The 26012-nt window shown below is 47.5% G+C and overlaps 1 protein-coding gene across 1 annotated transcript in view; it reads right to left on the reverse strand.

Moving 5' to 3' along the window:
- The window catches only part of RYR1 (ryanodine receptor 1), a 151733-nt gene that overhangs the window by 26798 nt on the left and 98923 nt on the right, over positions 1–26012 (reverse strand). Inside the window, 14 exon segments of the mRNA XM_032227777.1 lie at positions 655–735; positions 8379–8396; positions 9136–9209; positions 11266–11342; positions 13700–13779; positions 14764–14863; positions 16891–16953; positions 19126–19177; positions 20429–20535; positions 20690–20786; positions 21968–22080; positions 22908–23045; positions 23802–23861; positions 24368–24538. Of these exon segments, the coding sequence (XP_032083668.1) occupies positions 655–735; positions 8379–8396; positions 9136–9209; positions 11266–11342; positions 13700–13779; positions 14764–14863; positions 16891–16953; positions 19126–19177; positions 20429–20535; positions 20690–20786; positions 21968–22080; positions 22908–23045; positions 23802–23861; positions 24368–24538 (1231 nt within the window).

Below are 26012 nucleotides of genomic sequence, written 5' to 3' on the forward strand. Positions count from 1 at the left end.
TGTATGTTTATGTTGTGGCCCAGCAGGAGCCGTTGGAGCTGCCACCAGACTCCGACAGCGAGGGGCCCTATGAGTCAGCTTTGGAGGATGTGGAGGACCCTGGACAGGGTTCTGACTCCGAGCAGGGCGCAGAGAGGCTGGTTGGCCACCAGGAGGCGCCTGAGCCTTGGACCAGTGGGGAGGAGACAAGGGAGAGTGATCTGGACGCCAACAGTGAGTTGTTCCTGGATGCCCGGAACCGAAGAGCTAATAGGTGTCAGGAACAGTTGCGCAGTTACAGGAGGTAATTGCACTCAGCTGGTGGTCATTGGGCTCCTCTCCAGACTATAAAAGGACGGCTTGTGCACACGCCCTTTTTGCAGAAGTTAACGCATTAACTAATGTTTGATGAACGGTATTATGAGCTTGGCAGGCTGGATTGCTGCCCCGGCTTCTCTCTGCTGGTTTGCTGCCAAGGACCTGTCTGTCTGTGAATAAATTCCGTAAAGTATCTTTGGCTTGGAGTGTTTTGGTGTGGGACGAGGGGGGGGGGGGGTCAGAACAGTTTATATGTTTATTTAGCTCTTCCTATTTCCGTCTCTCCATTCCGATTTCGGAGCCCGCAGCTGCTGGGCAAACCCCTTCCTTCTCTTGCGTCCGACAAGTTCAACTTACCGTTATTGTGTCCTTCGCAAAGGAGTTGCAGGAACCGAAAGAGGTCCTGGGTGAACAGGTCATCGGCCATCACCTTCTCTCCTAGAGCGGGGCAGGGGTGGAGGGAAAAGACAGAACTGGCTAACATTAGCAGGCGCAACATAGCAAGAGGAGGGGCGCAGAGGAATGGGGATGAGCCGAGGGGAGTAACGCGGTTAGTAGAAGCTGGTATTTCCATAATGCAGCAAGGCAATCAATCCACACAGCAAAAATAACAGCTGCACACTGGGTGAAAATGCAACCCTGCAGGACTCACTGAGGCTGAATTCCCCTGGAGGCTGCAAATTTTTTTTTTTTTTAAAATAAGGTCTTGGAGATCACAGTTGCCTGTTGCAAACAATAGCTCCTAGGTAAACACTGGCCAAATTTTAGATGTTGCCAATGACTGACAAATCAATACTAAGATGAAAGGCATTGCCGGGGGTGGGGGTGGGGGTTGATTTGCAATTCAAAGTCTGTGCTAACCCTTTGAAAAGCACCAATAAAGGAAAATATTTGTAGCTCAGGGTTGAGTTGAGGAAATCTTTGGTGTTTTCTGGGCTTAGTGGTTTTCTTGAAGACGTTTCACGACCCAACTAGGTAACGTCATTAGCGCTACTAGTAGTAGCAGCAGATATTTAAATTTAGGAGCTGGAGCAGTGATCCAGAACAACAGCTCAAGCTGATTGGTTGTGCTGGCCCCTGCGTGAGGCAATCTGTGCTGTGATTGGTTGCTGTGAGTCTTCCCTTTTCCCGCCTTTTTCTTCCGGGTGCCCTGCTTGCTCTGTGATTTACCTCACGATGCTCCTGTTTGCCTGACTATTTAGTTTGCTGCATGCATAGTTCCAAAATACATTTATTTATATAAACTACAAATTCATGTCAGCGTCTCTGACTCCATTTGGAAACCTGCTGTGCAAATTCCTTGACAGGGCTGCTCTTTGAAAAGTACCAATAAAGGAGAATATTTGTAGCTCAATTGGGAGGCCCTTGGTATCCTCTGAGCTTTGGTGGTTTTCTTGAAGACGTTTCATGATCCAAACTAGGTCACATCATCAATGCTAGTAGTAGGAGTGGTAGCATTTGGCTACCAGCACTGATGATGTTACCTAGTTTGGGCCATGAAACGTCTGCAAGAAAACCACCAAGCTCAGAGAGCACCAAGGATTCCTCTCTTTGAAATACCGCCGAAGAGAACGGTTGAGGAGCAAATCAGTGAAGAATTGGTTCAAAAGCTCCTTCTTCAATTTGTGAGGGTTTCGGTATCTTAATATATACACAACAGTGTTGTGGCCTGTCAGCCCCCGGTCCCTCCAGAAGCCGAATCAGATGAGGACAGAGGTGGGTTCCTACCAATTTGCACCTATTCGGTAGAACCGGTTCGTCAAATCTACCGAACCAGTTAGAAGAGGTTCCACCAGTGGACCCGGAAAGCAGGCCACACCTACAGAAGAGGTTCCAAAAAATTTTGAAACCCACCACTGGTCCTTGGATATGATTATTCTACACTATCATGCTCCTATTTATAAAACTCAGAGCCTCTGTGAAAGGTAAGGATGACTACTGCGTTTGTGGTGCAACCAGAACATTGCGTGTGTTGAAGTTGTTTTAACGCAAACCAAAGATGCCTTTTAAAAAACAAGTTTACGTCATATTCTTATGCATGCCAGTGCTGTGTGTGAGGTAATTTAAGGTGGTTCTGACAAGTGTCGTCGGCATCTTCATATCCGGTCACATGGGCGGCAAGCCACTCCCATCCGGTCACATGGGCGGCAAGTCACTCCCACAAAGGAGGCCACACCCACGGAGTAGGTTCGAACAATTTTTGAAACCCACCACTGGATGAGGAGGAGGTGTAGGAGCCAGGGTCAGCCTCAAGGCAACCCGACAGCTCTGAGGGGGAAGAGGGAATGGAGCTGGCAGGGAGAGGAGCCTGGGCTGTCTGTTCAACCCTCAGAGAGTCAACAGCCCCCAGGTCTGGAGGTGGCTGATGAGGAAGAGGAGGAACAGCTGGGTCCAGTGCCTGACAGAAGGCAAAGGAGAGGAGAGCAGTGGAAATCTATGGGCCGGTCCTTGGGACAGGAAAGCTGCTACCGAAGCCCCACCCTAGTTCTGGGGATAAAAGGCAGGGGGTGGAGATGAATAGATGTGGCAGACAACTATTCGTCTCCCTGCCAGGCAAACCTGTTCGCCTGCGGTGAGAGAGAAATTTTTTTGCCGGGGCTAATGGCGCTCCTAATCAAGGAATCATTGATTTCACTTCAGAGGGTTTGTCGTATTTGGGGAGCTGGGTCAGAACAACCAGCCTCTGACGGGCAGTGAAGCTGAGGGGTTCTAAGCCCAGATTTGATCCCTGTCAATCTCGAATGATTATTTTCAGAGCAAAAGAAGACTTCATTCAGAAAATAGGACCGGAGAATCGAGCCAAAGTGAGAGCTGCAGTGGTTGACTCGGCGGGTAGTAGAATTGGGGTTCCCATGCATCTGGTTAGTGGATGGCTTGAGTCCATCGTGTAGGAAGGCAGGAAGGTGCACAAAATTCTGCTGAAGGGACCCCACATCCGTGACATCCCAGCCACAGCTCGATGTCAACAGATCGGCCGAATGTTTCCATCGCTCCTGATGGAATTTCAACCTCGGGAGGGGAGGAACGAGAGGCGTTATGGTGGGAGAGCGGAGAGGAGGGCGGGAGAACCGAGCAGAGTTCGGATGAAGCACGGTTGACGCGCTTCTGCTCGCTTGCCGTGATGTTTGGTGACCGAGGACGGTCTTTGCCGTGTCATTCTGCGGAACGGCCCTTTCCGCCGCTAGTGGGAAAACAGGATCGGAGTGTGACGCACAACACGGGAAGGGAGGGGTTGGTGTGGGACAAAGAAAACACAAGCGAAGAAAATCCAGCACGACAAGAGAGCGGTGGAAGGGGATAGAGGTCAATGCGGACCAGGAAGAAAGCAAGAATTAAGATACCCAGGAACCAGCCCTGTCCCGTGACGGTTAATAGAATTAGTGGTGGTAGAAGGTCCATCATCCGTTCTGCGGCCTTGGTCATTAATGAAGATATGAATCCAAATTTGGTGTGAGGAGGGTAAGGACTGGCCTTCCCCGCCCTCCCCATTCACACAAAGGCCATTTTCTTCCTTCTGTGGGATTCATATGTCTCAACTGACATCAATGACCGAACCCTTTTCCACTGTGGGTGAAGTTGCCTTCTCTGCTTCCAAGATGAACCACCTCATCCTTCCCCATGAGGACCGCCATCTTCTCTTCAAAACTGGTAGTCCTCGACGTACAACCACATCGGAGCCCAACATTTCTCTTAAGAGCTCTTAAGCCAGGTTTACCCCATTTTTACAATCACCACAGTTGTTAGCTGAACCACTGCACTTCCAAAAGGGGGGGGTTCATGTGATCCCGGGGATGCTGTGACCGTCATCAATACAAAACCAGTTGCCAAGCGCCCAAATTTTGATCACGCGACCGTGGGGGGTGCTGTCGCGGTCGTTAAGTGTGAAAAACGGTCACGAGTCAACTTTTTTCAGGTTCTGTTGTGACTTCGAACGGCCTCTAAACGAATGGTTGTAAGTTGAGGACTACCTGTGCAGTTGTAGATGGGAGCTGGGCTCAAAGGGGAGGAAGAGAGAAGGACATTTGCTGCTCCAACTCACCTAGTCAAGAATGACTTTATCTGAAGGCAGTTCGAATCGGTAAAAAACCCCGGGGGGGGTCTTCAAAAACCCAATCGAATCAAATTTGGGAAAGCAGAGGAGCTAAGCAGGACAAGACAGTTACGACGTTTTAGAAAGACAGGACAATAGGGAGGCTACAACCTCAAGAACACAAATACTCAAATCTGGAGATTCCCAAGGTGCGGCTCTTCCAAAAAATCGGCCTCTTAATTGTCATTTTTAACAACGGGGGAACGCCCTTAAATTACTTGGTGTGCACTGATCAATGCATTGTAATAATTTAAATTGAATTAAATTGGAATGGAACGATTTTATTTTATCCAGACCTCATTATTATTATTATTATTTGGTTAATCTTTGGTGAGATTCACAGTCTTTGGGGCTGGTTGGTATCTCAACAGCTCAAGTCCTAACCAAGGACCTAGGAACTGTTAAGGTAACATCGGAGGATATAAGCTGTTCCAAGTAGGGAGGTTTTTTTGTAGAATCAGAATGTCCAAGTCTGATAAATTTAAAATTTCCAAATAGCGAGGTAGCCCTTCGGGTATTGCTCCAAGGGCTCCAATTACAATCGGGACAACACGCTATTTCTTTTTCCATAGTCGCTCAACTTCAATTTGCAAGTCCCGGTACTTTTATCATTATCATTATTTACTGAAAACACTGCACATTCCTGTCTAAAAGCACAAAATACAGGAGGTTTATGAGGACAAGGGGTTAACACGATCTATGACAGTGATGGTGAACCTTTCCGGCACCGAGTGCATATGCGCACGCCAGAGTGCTGGAAACCAGGTGGCTGGTGTGCATGCGTGCTGGCCAGCTTATCTTTGGGTTCTGGTGCTTCCGGCGCATGTGAAGACCAGCTGGGTGGTGTGCATGCATGTGCCGGAAACCCGAAGACCCTCTGGCCGGCACATGCATACATACCAGCCAGGTGGTCTTCAGGGTTTCCGGCGCATGCCATAGGTTCACCATCATGGATCTATGGATATGGCTCTTGTGCGAAGGTGAGTTACTAACAAGGAAGGCCATAATGTGGTTGCTATAAAGTTACTATAGCAGAAGGACATTTAGTACAGAGAGAGAGAGAGAAGGAAAAAAAGATTATATCAAATACTAGAACAAGCACTATTATGCGAGCTTCTTAAAATATGCTAATATAATATTAGAGGACCACTCGCAAGGATAATACTGGATAGTGGTATAATAATATAGACTTTCCTGCATTAAGCCAGGAATTTAATAAGAACAATACAATACAATAGCAAGAGTTGGAAGGGATCTTGGAGGTCTTCTAGTCCAACTCCCTGCCTTAGACAGGAAACCCTACACCACTTCAGACAAATGGCTATCCAGCATCTTCTTAAAGACTTCCAGTGTTGGGGCATTCACAACTTCTGAAGGCAACTTCTGTTCCACTGATTAATTGTTCTAACTGTCAGGAAATTTCTCCTCAGTTCTAAGTTGCTTCTCTCCTTGATTAGTTAGCAGTTAGATTTATATACCGCTTCATAGGGCTTTTAGCCCTCTCTAAGCGGTTTACAGAGTCAGCATATTGCCCCCAACAACGGGTCCTCATTTCACCCACCTCGGAAGGATGGAAGGCTGAGTCAACCCTGAGCCGGTGAGATTTGAACAGCTGAACTGCAGAACTGCAGTCAGCTGAAGTAGCCTGCAGTGCTGGATTTAACCACTGCGCCACCTCGGCTCTATAGTTTCCACCCATTGCTTCTTCTTCTACCCTCAGATGCTTTGGAGAATAGCTTGACTCCCTCTCCTTTGTGGTAACCCCTGAGATATTGGAAGACTGCTATCATGTCAATCTTAGTCTTTCTTTTCATAAGACTAGACATACCCAGTTCCTGCAACCGTTCTTCATACGTTTTAGTCTCCAGTCCCCTAATCCTCTTTGTTGCTCTTCTCTGCACTCTTTCGAGAATACAGTTAACCAAAAGGATGGTTGCAATTTCAGATGCCAAAAATGTCCGTTATCTCAATTTCTACAAACTCACTAAAGTCAAGGACTATCTGCACGGACACATTTCTTAAGAGAAGGACAAAGTTTACCGACGAGACGAAGGCCCAAGAAAGCGTAGTATATATACTACGCTTTTACTCTGCAACTTTTCTACTTGCTTAACCCACTGGGACCTCTCTCGAAAAACACACGGGCACAAACTTTTTCGAAACACAAAACACGAGAAGATACCCACATGGGTACTGAAGACATAGGATTCAACAGCTAGTTGTTACAAAGATACTGCACTCTTACAAAGCACTTATGCCACCAACACAGCCGCACAGTTATGCTTGCACCCTCCTCTGTCACCATTCTAAGCTGGGACAACGGTGCTGTGAACAAAATGAGGGGAGGGTGCGGGCACAGAGGCAACAAAGTGGGCCACACCGAAAATGGGATGAAGAAGAAAAGGAGAGGTAGGTAGGTGGGTGGGTGAAGAATTGAGATCTGCATCCAAAGTAGTCAGGAGCATTGCTTACAAGACAACAATATGCAGAACGCTAATTTGATATTTTTTTGGGGTGGGGTGGGGTGGGGTGGGAGGTAGAATGTGGTACTTGGGAAAAATTCATCAACTAAAGGACATGCACCAAATAAGAGTTGAGGACACTTTCCTGCCCCCCTCTGAAGACTGATCAGAACCCCCTCCAACAGTTCAGGGTTGACATGGATGTAATGGGTTGTGTGCAGGGGTGAAATTCAGCCGGTTCTGCCTGGTTCTGGAGAACCGGTAGGGGAAATTTTGAGTCATTCGGAGAACCGGCAAATGCCACCTCTGGCTGGCCGCGCCCCCTTCTATTCTCTGCCTCCCGAGTCCCAGCTGATCGGGAGGGAATGGGGATTTTGCAGTATCCTTTCCATGGAGTGGGGAGGGGAGGGGGATTTTACAGTATCCTTGCCCTGCCACGCCCACCAAGCCACGCCCACAGAACCAGTAGTAAAAAGAAAATTGAATTTCACCACTGGTTGTGTGTTTATTCAGCCAGGTTCTGGTTGATCATGATGCCTTCACTCAAAAGTCAGAAGAACCCCAACTGTCTTCCATGGTGGGAAAGCTACCCCATCCTGAACTTTGGACTTCAGTGGAGCCTCTTCCCTAGAAAACACCAGACTTCAGGTGTTTCTCCAAGCTAGGGTTTGAAACCTATCTTGGCTATCCAGAACTGCTCATTTCTTGAAAGAGAAAACTACCCACCCTGTCCATAAAACATGGCCCAGTTTCCAAAGACCAACCTAGATAGTCAACCCACCTCCAAGTGATAAGCACAGATGGTTCAATCTATTGATTGACTGAACCATCTATCATTATTCTTGGGTTGATCTATCTATCATTATTCTTGACTGGACCACAGATTATAAACGCCTGTCTGTTTTGCTTGAGATTCCAGATAAAGCCCAGATAAAGCTCAGTTGATATTCAGGGATTTGATCACCAATATCAAGTCCAGTCTGAAGACTGTGGAGTTGGGACTGTCTAGAACTTCCAGGACATTTGGCTCAAGATGACCCAACCATTCTCAACGTACACTTGAGCAAAAATCACCAAAGTTCTGCCTAAGGATCCCTATCGCGACGTTCATCTTGTCCATTATCTAGTACAAGGTATCCAAACTTGGGAACTTTAATAAGACTTGTGGACTTCAACTCCCAGGCTGGCGGGGGAATTCTGGGAGTTGAAGTCCACAAGTCTTAAAGTTCCCAAGTTTGGACACCCCTGGCCTAGTGGGACCAAAATGCAGGGCCTTCTAAAGTCCCTACGTTTGCAGCCCCCGGTATGTTAAGACACCCATGGTGAATTCCTCTGGGGTTCTAAGGTTCTAGATTCTAAACCAGGGTTGGGAGGAAGTGGGAGGAGGGGGTTCCAATCAGTTTTTTTTTAACCTTCCAGGTTAGAAACGGCAATTAAAATGGGGAAAAGAAAGAAAGAAAAGAAGCCGAGAAACTGACGATCAAAGAAAAAAAACGCAATTTCACGAGAAAGCAAAAGAGATTATTTACCATTTTCACGACTGATGACTGAGGGAGGGGCAGCGGTGACACCAGGAGAGGGGAGGGGAAGGGAGAGAAGGAGGAAGGAGGAGAGAGGGGGTGAGTGCAAGAAGGAAAAGGAAACCATTATAAAACCAGAGAGAGAGAGGGAGCAAAATAAAAAAAAAAATCAAAATCAAATCAAAATGCCATTTAACGTGGAACAGAGAACGGATGAGAACCAGAGGAACCTGGGGTGGGGGAATGTGGATGGGGAGAAGGGAAGTTCCATTATTGGTTTTAGAAATCTCAATTAATTCGAGAAGGAAGCAGTGAACACAAAGAGGCTGTGCAGAGGACTGGGGCGGGTTTGGAGGGAGAGGAGGGAGAGGATGAACACTAGGCAGGCTTGGGAAAGAAGCCAGTGTCCATCTTGGGGGGGGGGGGGGAAACCTCTTTTGCATCCCTTTCCCTGAGATGCAAATTCTGCCCCCCTCTTCAAAACAGCGCCGAGCCTGCTCCACATCCAGCCTGGGAAGACATTTTCCAGAAAACGACAGGTAGGAGATGACGTCCCACGTGTAAAGCTTCGTAGCTTCCCCTGCTGATTTTTTTTTGGCCGGGGGGGGTGGGAGGCCTCCCCCCCAAAAATCCAGTGGCCAGGCTCATCTTTGGCGGTGTCGGAAGGAGGGGTAGGGTACCCGCCTGCCTCAGGAGGCAGAAGAGCTGAGAGAAAGCAGGAACGAGCTTCCTTCTTGGTGGATTTGCTGGGACGAGAAGGACTTACCTGTCCCTTCTTCTGTTACCATCCCAAGTCCTTCGGCCTTGTTTTGCCTCTCAAAGGCATTGAGGTCCAGCACGCTGCAAATGAAAGGGGAGGAACGGAACAAGAGAGGAAGTGAGGAAACAGTAGAATGGCAGATGTAGGACCAATAAACACCGGGGTAGCAGTTCCCAGGATGACGGTTATAACATCGACCTAGTTCAAGGGTGTCAAAACTCCATTTCATTGAGGGCCGCATCAGGGTTGTGTTTGACCTCGGGAGCCCAGGGTGGGCGTGGCCAGCTTGACGTCACTTGTGTTGGGGGTGCCTGTGGTGACCCGAGCACTCTGACAGCGAAAATGGGCTCCTGACCACCGTTTTCAACCGTGATGGCCTCCTGCAACCCTCTGCCAATGAAAACGAAGCTCCGGAGGCCTCATGAGTTCCGTTTTAGGCTGTGATGGTCTCCTGCAACCCGCTGCCAGCAGAAACGGGAGCTCGGAAGGGCCACCTGCACCGCAGGCCGCTCCTTCACTGTTTCCAGGGTGGCCCCAACAGCCAGATCTAAGCATCCTGCAGGCCGGATCTGGCCCCTGGGCCTTGAGTTTGAAACCCCATACCTAGTTTAACTTCTACTTAATAGCAATATAGCAGTTAGACTTATATACCGCTTCATAGGGCTTTCAGCCCTCTCTAAGCGGTTTACAGAGTCAGCATATCGCCCCCCCACAGTCTGGGTCCTCATTTCACCCACCTCGGAAGGATGGAAGGCTGAGTCAACCTTGAGCCGGTGAGATTAGAACCGCTGAACTGCAGATAGCAGTCAGCTGAAGTGGCCTGCAGTACTGCACCCTAACCACTGCGCCACCAATAACGTTTCCTTACCACATGCTCTCTCATTCATAAATAAATTTACTTTTTTGAGCATTAGGACTCCATCTTGAGCAGTAACAGGCAAACCAACCCCTTGGCCAACAGATGCTCTAATGATTTTTGCCTCTTGATCTGAGTCACCTTCTTAATTTCCTGTGATGCCCCAACTTAGCTTCAAGGCATTGTTGGAAATTAAACATCAGACACACACACACAGGAGTCCCACAGATGGAGAAAAGTGGCTTATAGGAAGTCCTCCTCAAATCTGGAATTCCCATAGTCCTTCCCAAATTGTTTTTATGGAGCTCCAAACTTTAGGCCACCACATGTTCTGGGAGAACATCTCTCATTTCTTCCTATCTCTCCCCAAGATACTCATGGTGACCTCAACGTTCTTGGCATTTCCCTGTCACCCATTGGTGAAGGACTCTTCAAGTCTTTTACAGCCTTTCTTTTGAACCAGAGGTATGTGAAAGAGACTTGGTCTGGAGTTTGCAACTTTATACAAATCGATCTTATCCAGTCGGTGGACCTTGGTGAATCTAGAGCGTGGCACGACAAAACCGCGCTCGACTAAGCCGCGCCCGATTAAACCGCGTCGCTGACGTCATCAACAGGGCGACAACAGCGAGCGCGGAGAAAGAAGGGCGCTTTAAATAGCGCTTTGAAAGCAAGCCGATTCAACTTAAGGTAAGGGTTAGGTTTAGGGTTAGGTTTAGGGTTAGGTTTAGGGTTAGGTTAAGGGTTAGGGTTAGGTTTAGGGTTAGGTTAAGGGTTAGGTTTAGGGTTAGGTTTAGGGTTAGGTTAAGGGTTAGGTTTAGGGTTAGGTTTAGGGTTAGGTTAAGGGTTAGGATTAGGTTTAGGGTTAGGTTAAGGGTTAGGTTTAGGTTTAGGTTTAGGGTTAGGGTTAGGGTTAGGTTTAGGGTTAGGTTAAGGGTTAGGGTTAGGGTTAGTGTTAGGTTAAGGGTTAGGTTTAGGGTTAGGTTTAGGGTTAGGTTTAGGGTTAGGTTAAGGGTTAGGTTTAGGATTAGGATTAGGTTTAGGGGGTTTAGGTTTAGGTTTAGGGGTTAATTTTAGGTTTAGGGTTTACAGCGTGCTTCTGTCTCCGCGCTGTTATCGCCCTGTTGATGACGTCAGCTACGCGGTTTCATCGAGCGCGGTTTAGTCGAACGCGGTTTTGTGGTAGAACCAATCTAGAGGACCTCAAACTCCAGACTGTGGCCAAAAAGATAATGAGAAGTATTGAAAACAAAGAAAAAATAGAAGACAATGCTAAGTACCTGCAGGTTTGCATTAGTGCTTGGACACTCTGGAAGAATCCCACCTCACGTTTCTCCTTCAGATAATCCAGCATTTTCTGGAGAAAGAGAGAAAGTCAACATATGGACAGGGAATAGCAATAGCAGTTAGACTTATATACCGCTTCATAGGGCTTTCAGCCCTCTCTAAGCAGTTATAGGTTAGGTTATAGGTTTATTTCATTTATATGCCGCCCTATTCCCGGAGGGACTCAGGGCGGCTAACAAACCCAGGGGACGGGGGTAATACAGACAAGGCAAAAACAACAAACAGGATACAGAGAAAATTTAAAAACAATCAACAGTCACACAATTCGAGCTGGGAAGGGAACTCATCACCCCCAGGCCTGCCGGAACAGCCAGGTTTTAACGGCTTTACGGAAAGTCTGAAGGGAGGTGAGGGTCCGAATCTCCGCGGGGAGTTCGTTCCAAAGGGCCAGAGCAGCTACAGAGAAGGCCCTCCTCCGGGTGGTCAGCATATCGCCCCCACAATCTGGGTCCTCATTTCAGCCACCTCGGAAGGATGGAAGGCTGAGTCAACTTTGAGCCGGTGAGATTAGAACCGCTGAACTGCAGATAACAGTCAGCTGAAGTGGCCTGCAGTACTGCACCCTAACCACTGCACCACCTCGGCTCTAACCCGATGTTTTGTTGTTGTTAGTTGCAAAGTTGTGTCCAACCCATTGCAACCCCATGGACAATGTTCCTCCAGGCCTTCCTGTCGTCTATCATCCTCTGGAGTCCATTTAAAATCTCGTCTACCACTTCTGGATGGAGGTGACTCCATCCAGCCACCTCCTTCTCTATCGTCCCCTTCTTCTTTTGCCCTCCATCGTTCCCAGCATGAGGCTCTTCTCCAGGGAGTCCTTCCTTCTCATGAGGTGGCCAAAGTATTTGAGTTTCCTCTTCAGGATCTGGCCTTCCAAAGAGCAGTCAGGGTTGATCTCCTCTAGGACTGACCAGTTTGATCACCTTGCAGTCCAAGGGACTCAATGCAGGAGTCTTCCCCAGAACCAGAGTTCAAAGGCCTCCATTTTTTGGCGCTCAGCCTTCCTTACGGCCGAGTTTAGCTTTTGTTTAATCAATGTTAAACAAAATGTTTAGCTTTTGGTGAATCAAACAACGTAACACTGCAAGTTCTTATCTTCATGGATCACTGTTCTTCACATCTACAGGTCTGAAGGTTTAATCTACAGGAGGACCATACAATAGATGGAAGGAGAACCACACCATCCTCCATTGCATGGACCTAACCAGACCCTTCCAGTCGTCTTGTGAGAGACTCTAGAGATGTACCTTTCCCAACTCTGACAATCGGATGCTTCAAAGGGGACTATCATGTGGTGAGACAGAAGGCCCAAGTTTGCCTCCTTCAGTTAATTCTACAATTCTGATTTATCCTGGGAAGGAGGGTCCATGGTGGACCTCCAAAAATGGATATCCATTTGATGTCATCTCTAGCTTGCTCTCACTTTTCTTTTAAAGATATCTCCCACCACCAGCTGTTCTCCAGAACGCTTCCCACTGAACCACTATTCTCCAACTCTGACAGTCACTTCCCCCCTCGGTCCTAATTTTATACTCCATCCAGTGTTATCTGAATCTTTTAAACTTGGGGCAAACTATTTCTCAGTCTCCAAGAATTAGCAAAAGGAAGAACCTGCCCAGAATCCTGCTTAGGTTTTATAGGTTTATAGGTTTATTGGATTTATATGCCGCCCTTCTCCCAAGGACTCAGGGCGGCGTACAACATAAAAGAAAACACATATTACAAAAATTAAAAGGGACATTAAATAAAGTATCCAAAAAAAAAAACCCCAATTGAATTAAAAATTAAATTAAAATTAACAACCAAATTAATCCTATATTTTATTCTATTCAGGCCAGGACAGCTTGCTGGAAAAGCCAACTTTTTAGGGCGCGTCGGAAGGACCGGAGGTCGGGGAATTATACGAAGCTCCGGGGGCAGCTCATTCCAGAGGGAAGGGGCTCCCACAGAGAAGGCTCTCCCCCTGGGGGTCGCTAGCCGACACTGTCTGGCCGACGGCACCCTGAGGAGGCCAACTCTGTGGGATCACACTGGACGGTGGGAGGCTACTGGTGGCAGTAGGTGGTCTCGCAGGTACCCTGGGCCTAAGCCATGGAGCGCTTTAAAGGTCATAATTAGTACCTTGAATCGCACCCGGAAGACAACCGGCAACTAGTGCAGGCCGCCTAAAAGGGGCGTCACATGGGAGCACCTAGGTACCCCCATGATCACCCACGCAGCCGCATTCTGGACCAGTTGAAGCCTCCGGGTGCTCTTCAAGGGCAGCCCCATGTAGAGAGCCTTAGAGTAGTCCAGGCCAGAAAGGACGAGGGCGTGAGTGACTGTGCACAGAGCATCCTGATCCAGAAAGGGTCTCCTTCCTCTTACCTGTTGCACCTCCTCATTGCCACCATTGAGGATGGAAATGCCCAATTTCAGAGTGGAGGAGACCATGTCTCCAGGCTCCCCTGTCAAGACAGAAAACCAAATTATTCCCTGACATCTCTTGTCTTGGAACGCAGTGACTTTCTTCTCCATCTAAAAACCAAATGAGATGACAAGCTATAAGCAAAGGAACAATGAAGAAACTAAGAAGCAACTTCGCTTTTGCTTCTTGGGTCCCGACTTCACTGTTATTAAACTAAGTTTAATACCAGAAGATATTAGGGGCACCTTCCTCTTCCTACTATCAAGACCTCCATAATATTGTTCATTTGCTCTTCATCCAGTTGTTCTTCTTCCTCCCCCTCCCACTTCAGTCCTTCCTGTATCTCGTCTGGTACATGATGTGATATCCATGTTTGGCTGTTACAACAACTTCTTCTTTGAACGGTCACTTACAGCAAATGGCTGTAAGTTGAGGACCACTTGTACCTCCCAAATCTCCCAGCTCTAGTTCTTCCCAACTAAATCAAGGTTTTCCTCTCTTGAGATGACGTAATCCGTGGCACGACAAAACCGCGCCCAACTAAGCCGCGCCCGATTAAACCGTGTCGCTGACGTCATCAACAGGGCGACAACAGCCAGCGTGGAGAAAGAAGGGCGCTTTAAATAGCGCGTCGAAAGAAAGCCGATTCAACTTAAGGTAAGGGTTAGGTTTAGTGTTCGCTTTAGGGTTAGGTTTAGGGTTAGGTTAAGGGTTAGGGTTAGGTTTAGGGTTAGGTTAAGGGTTAGGGTTAGGATTAGGTTTAGGGTTAGGTTTAGGGTTAGGGTTAGGATTAGGTTTAGGGGGGTTGGGTTTAGGTTTAGGGGTTAATTTTAGGTTTAGCGTTTACAGCGTGCTTCTGTCTCCGCGCTGTTGTCGCCCTGTTGATGACGTCAGCTACGCGGTTTCGTCGAGCGCAGTTTAGTCGAACGCGGTTTTGTGGTGGAACCGACGTAATCCTGACCTATCCAGGGATCCATTCTTTACAGGAGATATGCGGGAGGGAAAATGTAGGATCGCTTCTAACCTTTACATGCGCTAATCATTTGCAGCACCATCTCAGCTGCTCCGCGATTGTGAAGTCGGGATTGTTGGTACAAAAGCTTCTGCTTCTCCATCTCCTTTTCCTGCAGGAAGACAAAGGAGCAGAAAGGAGGAGGTTACAGGAGGAAGACAGGGAGACTTCTTCGAGTCTTCTTCAAGGTGGCGCAGTGGTTAAATGCAGCACTGCAGGCTACTGCTAGATCAGCAGGTCAGCGGTTCAAATCTCACCGGCTCAGGGTTGACTCAGCCTTCCATCCTTCCGAGGTGGGTAAAATGAGGACCCAGATTGTTGGGGGCAATATGCTGACTCTCTGTAAACCGCTTAGAGAGGCCTGAAAGGCCTATGAAGCGGTATATAAGTCTACTGCTATTGGTTGGTATCCAAAATCCAGATCAAAGCATTTCAGGTATTTTCCGGGGTCTGCCTGGGTGGTGTGCAAAGGTGCAGCTTTTTATAAGCTCCCAAAAGGTAGACTTCTGTTTCTTAGATTTTCCTCTACTTCTTCCAACATTGGGATTCAAGTCAACGGCTAAAATGAAATGCATTTGTTGGCTTGTTTATATCCCACCGTTATTATTTTTTACAAATAAGGCAACAATATATCCAACACACCTCCCTCCTATTTTCCCCACAACAGTGGTGGGTTTCAAAAATTGTTCGAAACCTACTCTGTGGGTGTGGCCTCCTTTGTGGGAGTGGCTTGCCGCCCATGTGACCAGATGGGAGTGGCTTGCCGCCCATGTGACCGGATGTGAAGATGCCGACGACATTTGTCAGAACCACCTTAAATTACCTCATACACAGCACTGGCATGCATAAGAATGTGACGTAAACTTGTTTTTTTTAAAGGCATCTTTGGTTTGCGTTAAAACAACTTCAACACACGCAATGTTCTGATTGCACCATAAACGCAGTAGTCATCCTTACCTTTCACAGAGGCACTGAGTTTTATAAATATGAGCTTGATAGTGTAGAATAAGCATATCCAAGGACCAGTGGTGGGTTTCAAAATTTTTTGGAAGCTCTTCTGTAGGTGTGGCCTGCTTTCCGGGTCCACTGGTGGAACCTCTTCTAACTGGTTCGGTAGATTTGACGAACCGGTTCTACCAAATAGGTGCGAACTGGTAGGAACCCATCTCTGCCCTGCCAGCTTCCATGCCTAAGGCGGGACTAGAACTCACCATCTCCTGGTGACTGGCCCAAAGTCATCCAGCCAACTTTCATGCCTAGGGCCAGACTAGAATTCACAATCTCCAAAGCGATTGGGCCAAAGTTTCCCAGCCAGCTTCCATGCCTAAGGTGGGACTAGAACTCACCATCTCCTAGTGATTGGCCCAAGGTCACCTAGTTGGCTTTCACGGCTAAAGTAGGACTAGAACTCCCACTTTCTGGCCTAGTGCCTTAATCAGACCAAACTAGTACTCTAGGTGAAGATGGGAAATTAATAAGAGCAGAGACCTCTTCCATATAATGCAGAATTGAATCTTTATGGTCATTTAGAACAGTGATCTCCAACCTTGGCAACTTTAAGACCTGTGGACTTCAACTCCCAGAGTTCCTCAGCCAGCAAAACTGAGGAACTCTGGGAATTGAAGTCCACAAGTCTTAAAGTTACCAAGGTTGGAGACCACTGATTTAGAAGATTCTAGAAAGGGAATGGGTGAATTCATGGAGACGCCTTCAAAAGCTATTGATCTTGATGGCTGTTCATCACCTCCTGCATTTTTGGCTGTAGCCCTGACACATCAGCGACTGGAAAATGACAAGGATGGTTGAAGTCCCTTCTGCATCTGTTCGACCATTAGGAGGGCATGGAAGGATGGATTAGATGGGCTTGACCCAACCCAGGCCTCCCCTGCTGCTTTTATGAAGGGTCACTAGATGGCACGAGGTTTTGAAGGGACATCTGTAAGCAGAAGTGCGCCTACCGACTGTGCCAGGCCGTCATTTTCCTATTATTGAAATGTAGGATTAAGCTTCACCTCTGGACTGTTTTGATCTTCTTGGCAAGTTGGGAGCACCCAGGCCATCTAATCAAGAAGGAAGATTTGAACACCTGCAGGTTAAAGGTGTCCAGAAACCAATCTGGGAAGTTGAGAAGTCACTAACCTCAAAAGGCACTTCTTCTTCCTCTTCCCCATCACCTTCTTCTCCTTCATTAATGTGACAGCTCTGAAGTCCCAGGGATTTAAAGGGAAAAAAAGGGGTGAGCAGCAAGAGAGATAGACGAAGATCCTATAACTGCCTGCTGGAAAACTCTCAGCCTGGCAAAGGAGCAGGGATCAAGCGGGGACTTAGCCTTGAGTCCTTGTGCAGCTGCAAAAGACTTAGATCTGACACCGCCTAAACTCCATGGGACCTTATCTGTTTGTTCCCAAGCGAAGACAAGCAGTCTGAGGAAATTCTTTTTTTTTTTAAAGTATTGGTATCATTTGAAAAAGAAACAAAAATTTAGGCAGAACATTCACTTTCACTGCTGCTATTCTTCCCAACAAGGATAATTGTAATTTTTTCCCAATTTTTCATCTCTGTCTGTATGCTACGCCATAGTGGCTCATAATTATACTTATATAGTTTCCCATTTGAGGTTGAGATGTAGACTCCTAGATATTTAACCTTTTTAACTATTTCACATCCTGTCATTCCTTCTAATTCTTCCCTTTGATTAGTATTCATATTTTTAACTAGTATCTTTGTTTTCCCTAACATTTTTTTTAATCCAGACACTTGGCCATATTGATTAATCATATTCATTAAAACCTTACTAGATTCCTGTGGTTGGGTTAATGTTATAACCAAATCATCCGCAGAAGCACATAATCTATATTCTTGATGCCTTGAAATTCTTGTAGTATAGGTCGCACACAATAAAGTACAGTAGACAACTTGAAACCTTCACACGTGGGTTTGGTTGCTGGATTGTCAAGCTTGGAAGTAATCTTTTCCTTTGGGCCTCAAGCCTGCCCCACATTCTACTGTGGGAAACCGGAAGGGGGCATTGTATGGAGCACGGGAGATGTGTAGCCATAACAACATTCCATCTCCGAGAGTCAAGGTCATCTTGTCCCTGCACCTGGACCGACGTGGATGGGAGGGATCTTCCTTCGTGACAGTGACTGATTGGAACACGTGACGGACATGTGGGTGTTGGGGCAGGGTCTTGAACTTTTAACTGGGTGGGTGGGAAACCTGGAAGCTTTCGGATTCGGGTTTTCCCAGATGTGCCAGCTAATAAATTGGAACTTTGAGGAATCTCTAGCCTCGTATTCTTATTTGATTGAGGATGCTATCTGGAACGATACTGTTCCAGCTGTGATCCATTTCAAAGTATATATATATATAAGATGCAAAAATGGGTTGCACCCCTTTTCCCCAAATCCCTCCCACCAATGGGTCCTGCCCCACCCATTTGTGGAGAAGAGCTGACAGGCCACAAAAAGTTTGGTGCATCATTTGCAGCCACAGAAGAGGGGACAATATAGCAAGACCCTCAGCTTTTCTTTTCCCGTTTCCTCCTCTTTCCCTCTAAGGTATTCTGCGTAGAATAGTTCTGCTTTCTCTTCTTATCTCTCTCACTCTTCTTGGTACTTGTTTCCGAACCACAATCTCCTTGTCTTTATATTTCAGTGTTTTATCTCTTGCCATCTGCAGTATTTGTGTCTTAATTGCTTTCTTAGTAAATCTTATATGGACTTCTCTTGGAAGTTTGTTTTTCATTGCATATCTTGATTTGATTGATTTGATTTGATTTGATAAATTTATAGGCCGCCCAATCCCGAAGGACTCCGGGCGGCTTATAGAAATAAATTTTTAAAAAGTGCAGAGTTAAAAAACGGAGGAAACAAGTTAAAAAAATAAACCACATCATGCACTCCATCTAATCGGGGCTGAACCTCGGTCATGAGGTCAACAGCCCCAGGCCTGCCGGAATAGTCAGGCTTTGATAGCCTTTCGGAAGGCCATGAGAGTTGGTAGGGTCCGGATCTCTGGGGGTAGTTCATTCCATAGGGTCGGAGCGGCTACAGAGAAGGCCCTCCCCCGGGGAGCCGCCAGCCGACATTGTCTGGCTGACGGCACCTGGAGAAGGCCCACCCTGTGCGATCTTATCGGCCGCTGGGAGGTATGCGGCAGAAGACGGTCTCGCAGATATCCGGGTTCTAGGCCATGTTGTAAATATGAGATGCAAAAATGGGTTGCACCCCTTTTCCCCCAATCCCTCCCACCAATGGGTCCTGCCCCGCCCCACAAAAAGTTTGGTGCAGCATTTGCAGCCACAGAAGAAGGGACAACAGAGAAAGACACTCAGCTTTTGAAGCAGACCGACATGCTCCATCTCTTGCTTACCTTGGCCATGATGTCAGCGTAGGCCATGTACAGATAATCTTCATCCAGTTTGCTGAAACAAAGTAAGCACGTTCAGAATCAGTCTCTCCTCCTCCAGATAGGCTGAACTCCCAACTCCCCAAATCAGCCAAGAATTCTGGAAGTTTCAGGGCAACTGACCCTGAAAGGACCTCAAGTTGTAGAAGGCTGGCCATACAAAACCACACAGAGTTTTGACACCCTCAACTCTAAGAGAACCTCTATCACTTCTATGGAGGAAGCTTTTTCTTTCGAAAAGCATGAAGACTAGATTAGGGAAGGGAATAAGAAATGATACCAAATTATATCTGGGTTTGCGGAAACACCATCCCAAGGAAACATAAACTGAGATTTGAAAGAGACACCTACAACAATAGAAAAAGAAAGGGGGAGAGGAGGAGAGAATGAGAGGAAGATGGGGGAAAGAAGAAAGAGGGAAGGAGAGGAGGAGGGAAGGTAGAGAAGGAAGAGAAGGAGAGGGGGTAGGAAGGGGAAGAGGAAGAGGAGGAGCAGGAGAAAGGCAAGGGAAGAAGGAAGGAGAGGAGGAAGGAAGGAAGTAGAGAAAAGATGGAGAGAGGGAGAAAAGAAAGGGAAAAATAAGGTGGTGTTACAACTGGCGGAAGGGATGGTAAATAAAGCAACCCAAACTGTACATTACAACCTATTAAATGAAATAACAAATGTGTAAGAATGACAAATGTAAAGAAGAACAACAAATGTGAATGTGTACTTAAAATGGTATGTAAGAGAATAAAGAAGTATGGAAAAAAAAGAATGGAGACATGGTTTTGCCAGCAGGCCAGATCCCCAGGGCAGTACGGAGCCCACCAAGTGGTGGGTCCGATAGTTGTCGTCAGGGTCCCTGTTCTTTAGCTGTTCCCTTCGTCTGGCAATTCTGCATTTGCGCACACTGGGAACAGGCTCCAGCTGTTCTTCTGCCTCACTGATGTCTGACTCCGAAGGCAGCTGATAACTGGCATACGGCCCTGGCCCCCTTTCTGCCTCCGACACAGAGCCCTCATCGGAGCCTTCCCCAGACTCCAGGACTGGCCCAGGTTCCTCCCCAACCTCCTCACTGTCCGAATATGCTACCAGCTCCGCTGGCCACTGGTGGGCCACAACAGGACTTAGATCACTTGTGACGATGCAAGGCTGATTCCTCTCTTGACTCCACCCTCAGGCTCCACCTGTCCTTCTCCTGCATCAGGGCAGAATGTTACAGCTACTTCACGCTTTTTGCGCCCAAATTCACACCGGGCTCTGACTTTATCACCGTACTACAAACCTCTTTTCTGTTAACGCTGTCCTGCTAAAATGGAGAATGAGCTGATGCAGAGGATCCGGCTTCTTTTCCTGCTCCTCTTCCTCTTCCTCTTCCTGCGGCCCAGGTTTCTACAGCCCACATCCCACAATAGGAGAAAGAGCAATTAAGAGATCAGATCTGAAAAGTAGTATTTCCCCCTAAACAAACGCCGGGAGATGAGAACTCAAACCAGGTCCCCAAGTTGACTTCAGGTTCTTTCCCCCCACCCTGAGGAAGACTCACAGACAGATCGTCAATCATTCTGTCTTCAAAGGGATGCTCTTCACTGAAGATCCAGGAATACTTGTAGCTCTCCAGGAACATGTTGCAAGCCCGATGCCTGAGAAGCAGAAAGGCAGGTCAATTGTGTCCTTCACCCCAGCCAGATGATTCACATTTTGGAAGTGCTGGGGAAAGGTTCACCGACAAAAGGGCGAACGACAAAAGCGCGCCCGACTAAACCGCGAGTTCTAAAGCGCGCAGACGAATGAGCGCTGAAGTCCGGCGACAACAGAGCGGCGACAGAAGCGCGTTGTAAACCTAACCCTAACCCTAACCCTAACCTTAAACCTAACCCTAACCCTTACCTTAACTTAAATAGCGCTTCTGTCGTCGCGCTGTTGTCGCCGTGTTGATGACGTCGCGGTTTTGTCGGCGCGCTTTTGTCATGCGCGCATTTGTCGGGTCACGCTAGGGAAACACAGACCCCACCCAACTGCTGGAAGGGGTCTACGCCAAGTCGCCATGGCCAATAGCAATAGCACTTAGATTTATATAATAGCAATAGCACTTACACTTCATAGTGTTTTTACAGCCCTCTCTAAGCGGGTTTTACAAAGTCAGTCTCTTGCCCCCAACAATCTGGGTCCTCATTTGACCCACCTCGGAAGGATGGAAGGCTGAGTCAACCTTGAGCTTGGTGAGATTTGAACTGCTGAACTGCTGAACTACACTAGCAGTCAGCTGAAGTAGCCTGCGGTGCTGCACTCTTAACCACTGCGCTACTTTGGCCAACCTGCCACAGGACAACTCACCATGGCCAACTCACTGTGGAATAACTCATCGCAGGAAAAGACCTACATTAATATCGAAGAAATAGCCGAGTAGAATAATTAACCACGAGCCGTGGTGGCACAGTGGTTAGGATCGCAGTTCTGAAGGCTACTTCCACTGCTTGCCGGCTGCCTGCAGTTTGATTCTCACCGGCTCAAGGTTGACTCAGCCTTCCGTCCCTCCGAGGTCAGTAAAATGAGGACCCAGATTGTTGGGGGCAAGAGGCTGACTCTGTAAAACTGCTTAGAGAGGGATGTAGATCACTGTGAAGCGATGTATATAAGTCTAAGCTATTGCTATTCAAGAAAGAATGCCAAAGGAGGGACAGAATGAAATGTGAACGGCAAAGATTAAAATTACTTTTAAAATTATTTTAAAGAATTAATTTGAATTGTTGAATTGTCCTCCAGCGAGTTGTTCCATTCCGTCTGGAAGAGGTGAATACCAACCAAAGCGGTATTAACTCACCTGGGCAGGTTATAGAGGGGTGTCATGCGGAAGCACGCAACCACTGCGCGACGCCGTTGCTTGGAGAGCAATTTGTGCCACGCGGCTTTCTTGGATTTGTACGGGTGCTCTAACTGCAGAAGAAGGCAGAAGAAAACCGGGGGTTGGAAGACCAGCAATTCTCTCTTGCTTCCTTCCCCTTTCTTTATATTTCTCCTTTGAGACTCCTCCCTCTGAAAACTCCATGACCCATCAAGAAGACGGGTTACTAGGTCCCAATCCACTCTTATCATATCCACAAGGCCTTCCCGAGTGACCAATGGTTAGGTGAACAGCGAACAAGTCCACTGAATTGCCTTGGAGGAGTGGTACAATTCAGCCGGTTCTATCCGGTTCGGGCGGACCGGTAGTAGCGGTGGCAGCAGGAGGCTCCGCCCACCTGCCTGGACGTCATCACGACCCGTTTTTGATGCTCTGCGCATGTGTGGCGGTGGCGCATGCACACACATTTGCAAAGCAGTAACAAAGGTAAGTTGATTTCTTCCCTGCCTTGGGGACGTCTATGCTCTCGGCATGCACAGTTATTGAATGAATGTCTAGAAGGATGATTTTGATATTTAAAAAAGGATTTAAAAAAAAAAAAGGAAACAAAGAGAAAGGAAGTTTTTTTTTAAAAAGCATCCAACAAAGAGTCCCCTGGCATGGGGGCTGGGAGATGAAAGGGTCCAGAGCAATGGATGTTATTGCAAGGGTTGATATTTATTAACCCTCGGCTGCCATTCTGCTTATATTTATTGTTGGTGCTTCTTTGCTGTTTTTTATTTTAAGTTGACTTTTTAATTTGGCAGCCGCTGAGAATCGCGGTTCAAATTTGGGAAGCTCTCAGCAGCCACCAGAAACGTAGACAGCGCATCCTACTCTTTAACTTATGAACCTGCCAAATCCCTCTGTGGGTCTGTACCTGTTCCAGGTGGTAGAGCACAGCAGAGACTTCTTGAACCCGTTTGACAATCTTCTCTGGCTTGTTGCAGTCCTCGGCCTTCCCAGCCATTTCCTTGTAGAGGGCCATCTGCCAGCGCATGGAGCAGGAATTATCACACTGCAAGGCAAATGGGGACACGGAGGGGGAATTATCCCACTGCACAGCAAATGGGGACATTCAGAGCATCTGAAGCATCACCATTCCCCCACTCCCCCGCCCGAGCTCTATTTAAATGAGGTCTTAAAACTAGTCTCTATCCCCAAATCCTGGTAGAATGAGTGATGAATCCCTTGTGGGATGTTCATGTTTTTTCCCCAGATTCTTTTTGGTGCTAGATTCTGAGTTTTATTATAGTCATTGTTATGTAGTAGTTTGTAAGCTGCCCGGATTCGGAAGGAAGGAACGAAGGATAAGAAGAGAGGGAGGGAGGATGAGAGAAGGAAAGAAGGAGAGGGTGGGAGGGAAGGAAGAGGAGAGAGAGAGAGAGAGAAAGGAAGAGGGGAAGGGGAAAGGGAGAAAGAAGGAAGGAAGGAAGGAAGGAAGGAAGGAAGGAAGGAAGGGGGAGGGAAGGAAAGAAAGAGAAAGAGGGAAAGAAGAGAGTAAGGAAGAGTGGGAGGGAGGGAGGAGAAAGAGAGAGAGACAAAAAGAGAGAAATAAATAAATAAATAAATAAATAAATAAATACAGAAAGAAAGAAAGAAAGAAAGAAAGAAAGAAAGAAAGAAAGAAAGAAAGAAAGAAGAAAAGTTTGATTCTACTCAGTAACTCACATACTCATCCAGACAGGAAGGGAGGAAGTCTATTTAAGGAAAAAAAACCTACAAAACCTGATTTCCCCAAACCTCACTTTCTGGAGCAGTTCCAGGTCCTCACCTTGCCTTGAAGATGAAGGTTGTTGTTGAGATATTCACGCACCTCTTCATCGGTGTCTTTCTGCAGAAAAGGAGAGCCTTCACATGAACAGAGGAACCAATCCCAGAAAGAACCTTTTCCCCACCAGCTTTATCCCTTCTTAAATAAAACAATCAATTGTGACTTCTGAACATTTGTGTTCCTTGACTGACAGGACCTCTGGGTTCGTATCTTTGATGGCAGGATAGAAATCACTGAAATCAAAGTGGGAACTCGAGGAGGAACATGGTCATTGTGATCGTGTGTGTGTGTGTGTGTGTGTGTGTGTGTGTGTGTGTGTAAGTGTAACAAAGTTGTCCTTTGTATCTTTTCTATCCTTCCTCAAGTAGGAAAGCGAATGCTCGTTTCATGCTCCTCTCAATCATCTGTCTCGCCCATGCTCTCCAGCTCCACCGTTGAGTGGACCTCCCAACAGGGCTTCCTCTCTAGTCAATCACAACCAGCCTGGTCAACAGTCGGAGATCTGGAGACTTTGCCATTGCCTCCTTCCTGGTTTCCTTAGCAGGCCCCCACCCCAGGCCCCTCACCAATGCGTAGCGCAGCTTGGCCAGGGTGATCAGCTCTTGGTCGTTTGGGGAACACATGTTCAGGCCGATGGGAAGCATCTTCTTCAGCGTGGCCACGATGAGGGACGTGTGTACGGAATAGCGGTCCCCTCGGCGTTTCTTCTTGTGCCGTTCCTGGTCCGAGCCGCCTGACTAGGAGAGGTAAGAGCCAAAGTCAGCCTGGCGGGAAAGGGAGGTTGTGGCACTCAGGCTGTCCCCTGGCATGCCAACAGCTCGACTGGGCAAAAGCTTTAATGACCAAGCACTGCTTCAGACATGGGGACTCCATGACCTGGTGGGAAAGCTGGACCAGATCCTCCCTCAAGAGAAGATGGGAGAGAAATCTAGGGCAGGGTTGTCCAACTTTGGCCACTTGAAGACCTTCAACTCCCAGAATTCCCCAGGCCAGCATGTTGAAGTCCACAGCTCTTCAAGTTGACAAGGTTGGAGATCTATGATCCAGTGCAGGGGTCTCCAACCTTGACAACTTTTAAGACTTGCGAACTATTCCCAGAGCTAGCTGAGGAATTCTGGGAGTTGAAGTCCACCAGTCTTAAAGTTGCCAAGGTTGGAGACCTCTGATCCAGTGGTGTCAAAAGTGACAATCCAGAGACTGGCTGCCTCGAATACTCAAGGATCTGGGATCGATCACCATTGCTTCCAAGACCGTCTGTATGGAGCGCGTGGATCAAAATCTCATTCCATGCATTCGTTTTTTTGATCCACCAACTCAGAGACAGAAAGGAGAACTTTGACCGGACTTCAGAAGTGACGATGCACATGCAGAGGTTATGCCTGGATAGGGGAAGGGCCTTCTGGGGATGAGAAGGGTGGGGGGAGTGTTAGCCAGTGTAGAGAGGACCCATTCGGAAGAACTGGAGGAGAGACACAGAGCTGCAGATCTAGGAACGTGGAATTAAAATGAAGAAGATAGAGGCAGTTGCTGGGCAAAGGAAATTATGGGACATTATAGCAGGATTGATGGAAGTGTTCATGTCAAGAGGTCAGGGGTATCGGCAGGCAGAAAAGTCAAGATGGCAGCTGCCCATGATGTGATCCAAGCTCCACCTGTTCGTTTATGGGATGCATCTACAGCAGAGGGTAGATCAGGGGTGAAATCCAGCAGGTTCTGACCAGTTCTGGAGAACCAGTAGTGGACATTTTGAGTAGTTCGGAGAATCGGCTGCGGAAATTTTGACTAGTTTGGAGAACCGGCAAATGCCACCTCCGGCTGGCCCCAGAGTGGGGCGGGAATGGAGATTTTGCAGTATCCTTCCTCGGCCACGCCCACTAAGCCACGCCACACCCGCCACGCCACGCCCACAGAACCGGTAGTAAAAAAAAATTGAATTTCACCACTGGGGTGGATCACATTATAATGGCCATCGAGAGGATTATTTTTTTAACCACATCCTACATCATTTTCCCAAGGGGCCACATGAAAAATTGGGACGGTTGTGGAAGCCGAGTCACGAGGGCTAGGAGGGTGCATAGAGAGGCATGCACGCGCGTATGGAAAAAAATAGAAGATAGCAATTGCCTTCAAAATGAAATAAAATGACGCGGACCGGATAGAGACAACTAAAAGGCCCGATGTGGTGTGAGAGCCATAAAAAGCCCAGGTCTG

This window comes from Thamnophis elegans, chromosome 12, assembly GCF_009769535.1.
Source record: "Thamnophis elegans isolate rThaEle1 chromosome 12, rThaEle1.pri, whole genome shotgun sequence".
Taxonomy (NCBI): Eukaryota; Metazoa; Chordata; class Lepidosauria; order Squamata; family Colubridae; genus Thamnophis; species Thamnophis elegans.